Genomic DNA, 13,458 nt, shown 5'->3' with positions numbered 1-13,458 from the left:
ACACAGACAATATACAGTAACAGTCACCTTACAGGCAATACAATGGCACTAAATTCCTATCTTTCAATAGTTACCCTGAATGTAAATGGGCTAAATACCCCAATCAAAATCATAGGCTATCAGATTGGACAAAAAAACAAGACCCATCGATATGCTGTCTGCAAGGGACTAATTTAGACCCAATGACACCCCCAGATTGAAAGTGAAGGGGTGGAAAACCATTTACCATGCTAATGGACACCAAAAGAAAGCTGGGGTGGCAATCCTTATATCAGACAAATTAGATTTTAAACCAAAGACTGTAATAAGACATGAGGAAGGACACTATATCCTACTTAAAGGGTCTATCCAACAAGAAGATCTAACAATTGTAAATATCTATGCCCCTAACATGGGAGCAGCCAATTATATAAGCCAATTAATAACAAAAGCAAAGAAACACACTGAGAACAATACAATAATAGTGGGGCACTTTAACACCCCCCTCACTGAAATGGACAGATCATCTAAGCAAAAGATCAACAAGAAATAAAGACTTTAAATGACACACTGGACCAAATGGACTTCACAGACATATTCAGAACATTCCATCCCAAAGCAACAGAATACACATTCTTCTCTAGTGCCTATGGAACATTCTCCAGAATAGATCACATCCTAGGTCATAAATCAGGTCTCAACCGGTACCAAAAGATTGGGATCATTCCCTGCCTATTTTCAGACCACAATACTTTGAAAGTAGAACTCAATCACAAGAGGAAAATCGGAAACAACTCAAATACATGGATGCTAAAGAGCATCCTACTGAAGAATGAATGGGTCAACCAGGAAATTAAAGAAGAATTAAAAAAAATTCATGGAAACCAATGAAAATGAAAACACAACTGTTCAAAATCTTTGGGATGAGAATAGATCATATCCTAGGTCACAAATCAGGTCTCAACCGGTACCAAAAGATTGGGATCATTCCCTGCCTATTTTCAGACCACAATCCTTTGAAACTAGAACTCAATCACAAGAGGAAAGTCGGAAAGAACTCAAATACATGGAGGCTAAAGAGCATCCTACTGAAGAATGAATGGGTCAACCAGGAAATTAAAGAAGAATTAAAAAAATACATGGAAACCAATGAAAATGAAAACACAACTGTTCAAAATCTTTGGGATGCAGCAAAGGCAGTCCTAAGAGGAAAGTATATAGCAATACAAGCCTTTCTCAAGAAACAAGAAAGGTCTCAAGTACAAAACCTAACCCTACACCTAAAAGAGCTGGAGAAGGAACAGCAAATAAAGCCTAAACCCAGCAGGAGAAGAGAAATAATAAAGATCAGAGCAGAAATCAATGAAGTAGAAACCAAAAGAACAGTAGAACAGATCAACGAAAGTAGGAGCTGGTTCCTTGAAAGAATTAACAAGATTGATAAAACCCTGGCCAGACTTATCAAAAAGAAAAGAGAAAGGACCCAAATCAACAAAATCATGAATGAAAGAGGAGAGATCACAACCAACACCAAAGAAATACAAACAATTATAAGAACATATTATGAGCAACTCTATGGCAGCAAATTAGATAACCTGGAAGAGATGGATGCATTCCTAGAGATGTATCAACTACCAAAACTGAACCAGGATGAAATAGAAAACCTGAACAGACCTATAACCACTAAGGAAATTGAAGCAGTCATCAAAAATCTCCCAAAAAACAAAAGCCCAGGGCGAGATGGCTTCCCAGGGGAATTCTACCAAACATTTGAAGAAGAATTAATACCTATTCTTCTGAAACTGTTCCAAAAAATAGAAACGGAAGGAAAACTTCCAAACTCATTTTATGAGGCCAGCATTACCTTGATCCCAAAACCAGACAAAGACCCCATCAAAAAGGAGAATTACAGACCAATATCCCTGATGAACATGGATGCAAAAATTCTCACCAAAATACTAGCCAATAGGATCCAACAGTACATTAAAAGGATTATTCACCATGACCAAGTGGGATTTATCCCTGGGCTGCAAGGTTGGTTCAACATCCGCAAATCAATCAATGTGATACAATACATTAACAAAAGACAGAACAAGAATCATATGATCCTCTCAATAGATGCAGAAAAAGCTTTTGACAAAGTACAGCATCCTTTCTTGATCAAAACTCTTCAGAGTATAGGGATAGAGGGTACATACCTCAATATCATAAAAGCCATCTATGAAAAACCTACAGCGAATATCATTCTCAATGGGGAAAAACTGAGAGCTTTCCCCCTAAGGTCAGGAACGCGGCAGGGATGTCCACTATCACCACTGCTATTCAACATAGTATTGGAAGTCCTAGCCACAGCAATCAGACAACAAAAAGAAATCAAAGGCATCCAAATTGGCAAAGAAGAATTCAAACTCTCACTCTTTGCAGATGATATGATACTTTATGTGGAAAACCCCAAAGACTCCACCCCAAAACTAGAACTCATACAGGAATTCAGTCAAGTGGCAGGATATAGAATCAGTGCACAGAAGTCAGTGGCATTCCTATACACCAACAACAACACAGAAGAAAGAGAAATTAAGGAGTCGATCCCATTTACAATTGCACCCAAAACCATAAGATACCTAGGAATAAATCTAACCAAAGAGACAAAGGATCTGTACTCAGAAAACTACAAAATACTCATGAAAGAAATTGAGGAAGACACAAAGAAATGGAAAAACGTTCCTGCTCATGGATTGGAAGAACAAATATTGTGAAGATGTCAATGCTACCTAGAGTAATCTACACATTCAATGCAATCCCCATCAAAATACCATCCACTTTTTTCAAAGAAATGGAACAAATAATCCTAAAATTTGTATGGAACCAGAAAAGACCCCGCATAGCCTGAGGAATGTTGAAAAAGAAAAGCAAACCTGGCAGCATCACAGTTCCGGACTTCCAGCTCTATTACAAAGCTGTCATCATCAAGACAGCATGGTACTGGCACAAAAACAGACACATAGATCAATGGAAGAGAACAGAGAGCCCAGAAATGGACCCTCAACTCTATGGTCAACTAATCTTCGACAAGCAGGAAAGAATGTCCAATGGGAAAAAGACAGTCTCTTCAACAAATGGTGTTGGGAAAATTGGACAGCCACATGCAGAAGAATGAAACTGGACCATTTCCTTACACCACACACAAAAATAGACTCCAAATGGTTGAAAGACCTCAATGTGAGACAGGAGTCCATCAAAATCCTAAAGGAAAACACAGGCAGCAACCTTTTTGACCTCAGCCGCAGCAACTTCTTCCTAGAAACATCGCCAAAGGCAAGGGAAGCAAGGGCAAAAATGAACTATTGGGACTTCATCAAGATAAAAAGCTTTTGCACAGCAAGGAAATAGTCAACAAAACCAAAAGACAACTGACAGAATGGGAAGAGATATTTGCAAATGACATATCAGATAAAGGGCTAGTATCCAAAATCTATAAAGAACTTATCAAACTCAACACCCAAAGAACAAATGATCCAATCAAGAAATGGGCAGAAGACATGAACAGACATTTTTCCAAAGAAGACATCCAAATGGCCAACAGACACATGAAAAAGTGCTCAACATCGCTTGGCATCAGGGAAATCCAAATCAAAACCTCAATGAGATACCACCTCACACCAGTCAGAATGGCTAAAATTAACAAGTCAGGAAACGACAGATGTTGGCGGGGATGCGGAGAAAGGGGAACCCTCCTACACTGTTGGTGGGAATGCAAGCTGGTGCAGCCACTCTGGAAAACTGTATGGAGGTTCCTCGAAAAGTTGAAAATAGAGCTACCATATGATCCAGCAATTGCACTACTGGGTATTTACCCCAAAGATACAAGCATAGGGATCCAAAGGGGTACATGCACCCCAATGTTTATAGCAGCAATGTCCACAATAGCCAAACTGTGGAAAGAGCCAAGATGTCCATCGACAGATGAATGGATAAAGAAGAGGTGGTATATATATACAATGGAATATTATGCAGCCATCAAAAGGAATGAGATCTTGCCATTTGCAATGACGTGGATGGAACTGGAGGGTATTATGCTGAGCAAAATAAGTCAATCAGAGAAAGACATGTATCCTATGACCTCACTGATATGAGAAATTCTTTTTTTTTTTTTAAAGATTTTATTTATTTATTTGACAGAGAGAGATACAGTAAGAAAGGGAACACAAGCAGGGGGAGTTGGAGAGGGAGAAGCAGGCCTCCCGCGGAGCAGAGAGCCTGATGCGGGCCTTGATCCCAGGACCCTGGGATCATGACCTGAGCTGAAGGCAGATGCTTAACAACTGAGCCACCCAGGCGCCCTGATATGAGGAATTCTTAATCTCAGGAAACAAACTGAGGGTTGCTGGAGTGGGGGGGGGGGGGGGGGGGGGGAGGGGGGTGGTGGGTGATAGACAGTGGGGAGGATATGTGCTATGGTGAGCGCTGTGAATTGTGCAAGACTGTTGAATCTCAGATCTGTACCTCTGAAACAAATAATGCAATATATGTTAAGAAAAAAAATTTTTTTAAAAAGACAGCAAGAGGGGAAGAATGAAGGGGCGGGAATTGGCGGAGGAGACGAACCATGAGAGATGATGGACTCTGAAAAACAAACAGGGTTCTAGAGGGGAGGGGGGTGGGAGGATGGGTTAGCCTGGTGATGGGTATTGAGGAGGGCACGTTCTGCATGGAGCACTGGGTGTTATACGCAAACAATGAAGCATGGAACACTACATCAAAAACTAACGATGCAATGTATGGTGATTAACATAACAATTAAAAAATTTTTAAAAAGACATCGGTGTGGATAATAAGCTAAAATGTAAGTGTGAATCTCATGTATCTAATTTAAAAATAAACAGGGTATACAAAACTCCCTATTAAAATTATTGAGTTTTGATTATAAAAAAATAGAGAAAGTAATCATTTTATCATGGGGAGATAAACAAACACCCTCGGGAGTTCTATGAAATTATTTTTTCTTATTACTTTGCATATTGCACATACTATGTTTTTAAAAGACTCACATCTTGCAAATTAAATCCCCAACAAATCAACATGTCCAATGTGTCATAAGAAATGGATATCCAAAATATCCATCTGAGAGGAATGAGTGGTCTGCAACAGAAACAACAATTAATGAATCACGAATTCCCTCATCCAAAGGGCACAACTCTGACGTGCCCTCAGTGTGGATGGCATCGGAAAAGAGAGGCGAGGCCTGGTCCCTGCTCCCTAGTAGCTGAGAGCAGGGAAGGGCGGGCAGACTACGGCACAGTGCCTGTTTCTCTAAGTGTTGTCAGGACACAATCGTACACATCCGTTTCCATACATCTCTGGCTGCTTTTCTGCTACAACAGTGAGTTGAGCAGAATGTACAGCCTACAGAACATCCCCTCCTGGCCTCCTACAGCAAGTCTGCGGGCCTACACGCAGCTTCCCGTGTGATCCCCCTGCAGACACACAGCCACCTCCCACTGTCCAGAAGGGCCCAGAAGCAATGACACCCTGGCAGCCCAGATCCTGATGCTGAACGACCGTCCCACACTACGAGAAACCAGGCTCCTCGGAAGAAATGGCTGATTTAAGAGCCACAGCACAGCAACGACAAGATGTGCCTGGAACAAAATGCTGTTAGGAAGTAAAAAAGTACTCAAAAGACGTACGGGATGCTCCTGTCAATAGGACCCAGGAGCCAGATAAAGGGCTCCCCAATGGCCAAATCTGGGGCAATTTAATGGTCAATTTATACTGTGACAGTAAAGGATTATAACCAGTTAAATCAAGAACTTATTCGGACAGATGACCGCTGGAGGGAGGGGAGAGGGAGGAGGAAGGAGGGACAGAAACAATGGACACGTCCCCTCCAGTAGAATATCAGGCAATCAATGTAGAAAGAGTGAGTGAACAAGATCACCATTTCACAGCTAGTACAGTAATACTTCGGCTAAGAAACAGTGGTGGATGCTAAAATCTGTGAGGAAGAGTTTATAAGGAGGAAGAGAATACTGACAGAGTCTCAAAGTAGCTCCCGCAAAGTACAAATGACTTACACAAGAAAAACAGTATCTTCCCAGCGGAGGCAACTGGTAGCCTCTTCATCAAGTAACCAAACGTAACCTCACAGGTAACGGGACAGGCAGTGACACCATGCGCCTCCTCATCTGAGTACTGAGGAGGACACACCACACCTCCGTGAATGTCCGCCAAAAGTGTACACACGTGAATCCAATATTAAGGAAACAGACAACCTGAACTGAGGGACATTCTACCAAAAAAACACTAGTGTGTGTAGTGATCAAAAACGCACGTCATGAACGGTAAAGGAAGACAGAGGAGCTCTTCCAAACCAAGAGACTAAAGACGCCTGCAGCCGATGGCACTGCGTGATCCTCAACTGCATCTTCTAAAAGACAAACGGGAGCAAAGAGCAAGATCGGCACGTGGACCGGGGAGGAGACCGTCGTACGAAGCAGTGATTAACTTCCTAAATGTGATCCCTGTTCTCTATGACTGCAGTCACCTAAGAGAAGGCCCTTAATCTTAGAAAACACACACCAACGTACTTACGTTCGTCGGGGTCCGGGGAGGTAACACAGGCACCTTCCCCTCCAGGGTGTCAGGAACGTAAGTAAATACACGCGTGGGAAAATGTTCACAATTGGTGAATCCGGACAAATGGGCCTGTGGGGTCTCAGCACTACTCTTTCAACTCTTTTGTTTTAAAACTGTTTCCAAATAAAAGCCGTTAATGTCGGGAATAAGAACTAAAGGTGTTAACAATGGGAGGGGGAAGGAAAGAGGAGAGAGATGCACAGAACCACAATGCGCCCGGGGGAGGAGGAGGGGTACGAGGGCGTGATGTGAACAGGGCAGACTGGAGTCAGTAATTAGCTGGGGGAGTCAGGAAAGGTCAGTGTCCCTGCCCAAGTGCTTCTCCCGCCTGCCTGCGGGGAGTGCTGCGTCCAGCCGAGTCCTCTTGGAAGAGCACTCCTCCTGGCCCTGGATTGGCCCGGTCATTCTCTGAGCCCCAGAAACCCCCCCCACCTCCTCCCACCGCAGTGCTAACTCACTCTCAGAATCGTTCCCTCTACATGTTTATCTCCCTCCCTGGATTACAGATTGCTGGATTAAAAATGTGAAATGGGGTGCCTGGGTGGCTCAGTTGGTTAAGCGACTGCCTTCGGCTCAGGTCATGATCCTGGAGTCCCTGGATCGAGTCCCGCATCGGGCTCCCTGCTCAGCAAGGAGCCTGCTTCTCCCTCTAATCCTCCCCCCTCTCATGTACTCTCTCTCTCTCTCATTCTCGCTCTCTCAAATAAATAAATCTTTAAAAAAAATAAAAATAAATAAATAAAAATGTGAAATGATGATGATGATGACGACGACGACGATGAAGGAGGCAGTAGTCACCTACCCGGCACTTACTACACATCCCACATGACACTACCCAGCTCCCCACGCAGCGCGTGTAAACTGCTCAAAGTGTCCAACTGGCTTCACTTTTTTTTTTTTTAATGACCATTTTACAGTCATGGAAACTGAGGCTGAGCAGGGATCACATACCCAAGGTCACTACACGAAGTGGCAGAGTTGAGACGGAACTCCAACCTGACTGAAAACCGTCCCTCACCTCTCCTTCCTACCGAACAGCACGCTCCTCATCCCAGTATTTGTAGTTAGCAGTGGCTTGCACTTGAGAGGCAAACAAAAGGTGAGAAGGATTTCTCTAAGTGCTCTGCTCTGCTCCTGTTTGTGAGCATACCCAAACTCAAAGCAAGGAGCAGAGGAGGCACAAGGAGGGAGGAGAAAGCCGGCCCTAAGAAAACTGCCGGCAGATAATCTACTCGCCGGGAGATAAGCAAGAGCTGAGGTAGGAAATTGAGATACAAAAGATACCATGTGAGGAAGAGAAATACATAAATGTGTAGTGAACTCATACTAGATGTAACAAATATGTCCTGTATGTTAAAATCTTGAAGTAAAACTAAATAACATCACTGTCATTCCACCCCAACGAGCCACGAGGCAGGCATCACTGCCTTGCGCAGATAAGGAACACAGGCAGGAGAAACGACTGGCCCAGAACACACAGCTACACCGAGCGGTGCGGGTCCTTCACAAATATTAGCTGAATAAACGAGTAAAATGAAAGAAAGCTCAGTATACATTCTGGAAGGCTTATGTACTCTATCCAGTATACAGCTCTGCTAAAATTACAGAAAATGTAATCGTGGCTTTGTCCAGAATTTCTCCCAGGTTTTGGCCCTGGTATGGATCAAGCCCCTGACCCCAGGGGGAAGCAGGCACTTCTACAGCAGCTGACAAAGCTTTGGTTACTGTTGTTTGCTTCCCCATGCAAATCAAAGATTTTGACTCCTCTGCTCCAGTGTAAGCAACAGGACTATAATTTTCCCGCACAAAACGAACAAATCTGTGGCCAGCAGCCATCCATCAGACTGCCCTAACACCTTGAATACAGTTCTCAGTTCACGCTCTGGGGGCACTTTTTCTCTAGGGACGGTAAGCCCCCACCATGACCCTGCACAGGCGAGCTACCCTCTAACTCCCCGACTACCTGCAGGGTGAGAAGGGACCTAACTCCCCGGGGCTCCCCGGATTAAGGCAGCCACGTGTGAGCAGTGCCTGGGACACCTGAAGCACTCCAGACGGTGCCTACGGGACTGAAGTCGTGCTTCTCTGCGAACACTGAAGAGAGCTACCGAGGATGCCTCTTAAAATCAGCAATGTGGAGGACGGACACAGGAAAATCAAAAGCAACGCCGGCCTGTGGACGAGCCAGGACAGCTCGAAGGAGCCGCGGGGCGGACGGAGAGGGCAACCAGCTGTGCGCACCGCCATCTAGTGGAGCGGGAGCAGAGCACAAGTGCCGACCGAGGGAGAAGGCCGAGCAGGCAAACCGCCCCTGCTCCCATCGGCTTTCCTCTCCCGGGGAGCTCGGACCAACAGTGGCGCCCCGTGTAAGATGTATATCAGACAGGGTGCGCTCACATCCAGCTCATGCTCTTTATCATACCAACGAACAACATCAGTGAGACGCCAGGAGCACCATTTAAAGTCCTTAAAATAGCAGCAGGGGCTGACTGGTGAAAAATTACGGAAATGTGAAAAGTGCTGACAATGTACAGCTTACCAATTCAGAGCAAGAAATTCTGTGCTTGTGGAGAGGAGCTGCTGAGGGTCCAGCTATGTTTTAAGAGGTGCAGTCACAAAGCTGTTTATGGAAGCTCCGGGGTGGAACTGAAGCTTCCGGGGCTACTGCAGCTCGAGCAGCACAGGACGGCCAACCAGTGCTGCTCACTCCCCCGGGCATCACGAAGCTTCCCAAGAACGAGTCTGTTCTTCAGTCTTCCCTGCACTGGAAAACTAAACTCATGCTAGTAACAAAAAATCACCCTGAGAGCTGAAACTAGGGGATTACGTTATTCTACGTTTTATGTCTGGAAAGTGACGCCAACACACACATCGGTCTCAGGTCATCATGTAAAAAGGGCAGGTAATGTTTACCAAGCACCTCTCATGAGTTAGACACTGCACTCATCTCATGCCTGAAACAACAGCCCTGCAGAGGAGGTAAAAAAGCACTCCCATTTTAAAGATGGGAAACCGAGGCTCCCAGAAATAAGCAACTTGGATACCCCCATAATCACAGGCTGCCTCCTGCAGCAGCTCTTCCCTTGTTAAGGAACACTATTCCCCATGTAAATGCCATCCAGCACCCATTCCGTGCTTCCACTGGTCACAGAGTTCCTGCCCCCTTGGGTCAGGCCGCTGTGTGTCGCTCTGCACAGTACACAGTCCGCCCACTCACAGACCACCCCTCCCACACCGAGCAATTAATCTGAAGAGCTGCATGGCAGAGAATTTCCCGTGGAAGTCAAAGATGAAAATCCAGCCGCGGCGGAAGCTTCCACCTGTACTTGGTGCTCACAGGTGAACTGTCTATTGTCTGGGAGGTAGGCAGGTAAGGATTTGAACCCTGGTTTACCACTTAACTTTCTGACCTTAGTCAAATAATTTGTTCTTCATGCCCTCACTTCTCTCATGTGTAAAATAAGGTAAAACGATTTACTCTTTTAACACTGTGAGAAAAATTAAGCGCAATGATGCACATAAAGCATCTAACCCAGGAAAATGTTAACTATTACTGTTAGCAATTGCAAGGCAAGGATATTGAAACATCCTCCCCCCCCCCCCCCCCCAGCCCACTGCCATCAGAGAGCCAAAACCATTGTCTGTGAGAATATGTTCTTTTATGTTCTTGGCACTCTTTTCCCCCCACTTTTTGAGCCTATTTTTAGAAAATGGAGAATTTCTAAACATACAATAAACTGACTAAAAATCCCTGATATCATCCTTGTGACCAACTGTTTCTGTGATAAATACAGTATTAAAATATAAAGAGCTCTGTGCCTCGGGGAGGTTCCTTCAAGACACACAGAGCCTTTGTCTTAGTGACTTTCCACAGTCAAAGTTTCCCTATTTTCTCCCTGTCCATTGAAACAAACATAATTAAAAATCCTTGCCTTGAATGCCTACCTAAGACTGAGAAGTGCTGCTGGAGAACACAGGGAAAAAGTGAACTTGCCTTTTTGGTAAAACACATTTTAGGGGGACCTCTTTTAAAAATTCATCATCACCAGTGGAAATTCCTAACTGGCTTCTACTATAAAAAAAATTTCATTTAAAAACAATCTCGACTTCTGTCCTTTTATCTGTTTTCTTAAAGTAACCTATCAAAACACTGCATACTCAAAATTTCAGCCTGAATATTTAAAGTTGTGCACCTTGACTGGGCAAGTTGCTTTACATTTTGAAACTCAGATGAGTCATTTGAAAAAACGAAAGAGGCAGGCAGGGGATAAAACCACCTACCTTGCAAGATCTTTGTGAGGATTAGAGCTAATGCATAGGAAGCACCTGGCACAAAGAAGCCCTTAATTTGGCAGCTTTTATCATAATCATTATCCCCAATGCTAAGGAAAGCTTCTACTTTTTGGTAAAAAATATAAACCATTCTATCTTCACTCAGTGGGAATGAGGACAACAAGCAAAAGGGTCTTGTGCTCTCAAAGCCGCTGCGGGCATTCAGTGTGCAAGCCCAGTTGCTCCTCTGGTTTGGGGTGTCCGTTTGCCATCTGAGATCGCCGATTAACTCCTTCAGGTAAGAAGGCTTATTTGCCATGTAACAAGGGCCTCAAATTTCTGGTTTTAGTCTGTCATTAGGAATTTAGGGAAGGAGAGCTAACTGAATTAGCGCATACTGGCTTAATCAATAAGTTCCTTAAGAAGAAGAAAAGTAAATAAACATCTGATGCAAAGCAGACCTGCTAACATCTCGTTGTCTCCTGGGCCTTCTGCTGCTGGCCTCACGCTGCATCTCACTCAGAGCCTCTTTCTTTTGTGTCTGTGCCCCCATCAGCTGCCTTACAGCGACAACACTCTGAGTCTTCCACCCCCGTGAAAATTACAACATAACACTGAAATGAAGATAGGAGTGGAAGGCTGCAAGAGTTCCACGAGGTGCTCAAGACCAAGCCATGGAAGCCCAGGCGGGCCGCCCAGAAGCTGACATTCTCCCATGGAAGACTGAGGTCCAAATAACGTAGTGTAAGGACAACCACACCATCAGAGAAGTAAGCACCGGCTGCTTTGGGAAAAAATGGGCCATCTAAGTCCATTTGGGGGGAAGGAAGTGATCACAGGAGATCCCTTAGAGCAGAAATTCCAAGGGTGAGGTATAAAAAGGGATGCCATATAACTTGCCTTTCAAGTGCAGCCCAGCCATGAACTGCCAGCCCAGCTGGACCTTCTCCCTCTGCAGGCCAGTGTGGTTCAGGAAAGAAGAACAAAGCTTGCACCCTCACTGGGAGATTTTGCAAGTAAGTCACCCTGGGTAAGTCACTTTAGTTGTTGGAGTCTCAGTTTCTACAACTGAAAAATTGGGCTAATAACCTCTACATTTCTGGGCTGTTACAGTATTCAGATTACAGACATGACTCAGCACAGAGAAGAACCTCAAAAATGTCCCTAGGCTGACCAAGTTAAACCATCTAGTCACTCAGCACTTCAAAAGGACAGCTGAAGGATAGTCGAGGACCTTCCTTAGGAAAGAAGAGGGCATCTACAAACTTGACACTCACTCTCAAATTCACACATGTGAGAACACTCATTTCTCAGGAGCGGAGTCTGCGTTCTTCCCTGGCCACCTCCAGGACTCAGCCCCAGGGCCTGGCACGGCAGCTTCTCAAGCAACATGTCAGTAATGACCAGATACCAAAACACTGTGACTCACAATCACTGGATCACCTGGAATCACAGCACGCTACAGGAACTCAGAAAGGGCATCCCATCCATTTTCTTACAAAAAACCATCAAAAATTTGGAAAACCCTAAGAAAAACAATTGAAAACTAAAAAACCACAGCCTTCTTTGGATGAAACAGAGGATCACACTCTACATCTAAATATAATTCTGTAATTTCCATTCTCATTCGTCTCTCTTACTCCACATGTCTGACAACAGTCAAGCAAATCACAAACATTTTCCAAAAGGGGGTCACCAAAAATGAAATGTTAAGCCATCAGGTTTTGTTGAAAAAGAGACACGGCACATCGGGCCAAGTAATGATCCTCCCTTTATACATTTTTACCCCTCACATATATCCTAAATAATGCTAGGAGTACTGATATTAGAGAAACTGATGTAAGATGAAAAATTATTATTCTGAAATACCATCAGAGAACTTTATCAATCTGGACACAAAAAGACCACGTTAATCTTGAATCCTTTGCTCCACTTCCTCTTGTAACCAACCACTAAATATACCTTGGCAGTGAACCAGCCACCAATCCATATATTATATCAGATAATTAAAAATACAGGGTTATGTAATCTTATTTAATGGTTACTTGGCTTGGATTGAAAACCATCCAAAGCAGTAGCAGAGAGCTGGATTAAATTATAATGCATAAGACATTTCTAAAGATGTTTTTCATGAGAGTCAGCGCATCCCCTACTAGCAAATATAATACAAAACATGGGACGCTACTTTCATCTCCAATTAAACCTCCTTGGCAAGAAATGGCAACGTCAATTCTCTACAGGCATGGAAGTGAGGGAAGGGGGTGATACCAAAGCCTATTTTCTTGGATTCAGGTTGAACATTAAGTAAACATTAACCGTTACATTTGGTAGAGAAACAAAAGTACTCAGTATTTAGGGGGGAGGGGAGCCAGTCAGCCTGAGAAAATAAAAAGTCAGCAACTAATGCCCATCATGAAACACAAGCCTGGGCGCCTGGGTGGCTCAGTTGGTTAAGCGACTGCCTTCGGCTCAGGTCATGATCCTGGAGTCCCGGGATCGAGTCCCGTATCGGGCTCCCTGCTCGGCGGGGGGTCTGCTTCTCCCTCTGACCCTCCTCCCTCTCATGCTCTC

At 44.2% G+C, this 13,458-nt stretch overlaps 1 protein-coding gene across 1 annotated transcript in view; it reads right to left on the bottom strand.

Moving 5' to 3' along the window:
• KHDRBS3 (KH RNA binding domain containing, signal transduction associated 3) overlaps positions 1 to 12,468 on the bottom strand; it is a 188,825-nt gene extending 176,357 nt beyond the window's left edge. Inside the window, exon 1 of the mRNA XM_035011995.1 lies at positions 11,788 to 12,468. Within this exon, the coding sequence (XP_034867886.1) occupies positions 11,788 to 11,809 (22 nt within the window). The 5' untranslated portion in view covers positions 11,810 to 12,468. The remainder of the gene's footprint in view (positions 1 to 11,787) is intronic.
• Between the last annotated feature and the right edge of the window lie 990 nt (positions 12,469 to 13,458).

The sequence above is a fragment of the Mirounga leonina genome, unplaced genomic scaffold (assembly GCF_011800145.1).
Source record: "Mirounga leonina isolate KUSES-001 unplaced genomic scaffold, KU_Mleo_1.0 Mir_165, whole genome shotgun sequence".
Taxonomy (NCBI): Eukaryota; Metazoa; Chordata; class Mammalia; order Carnivora; family Phocidae; genus Mirounga; species Mirounga leonina.
Note: the sequence above shows the minus strand (reverse complement) of the source record. Positions and strands in the feature narration are given on the sequence as shown.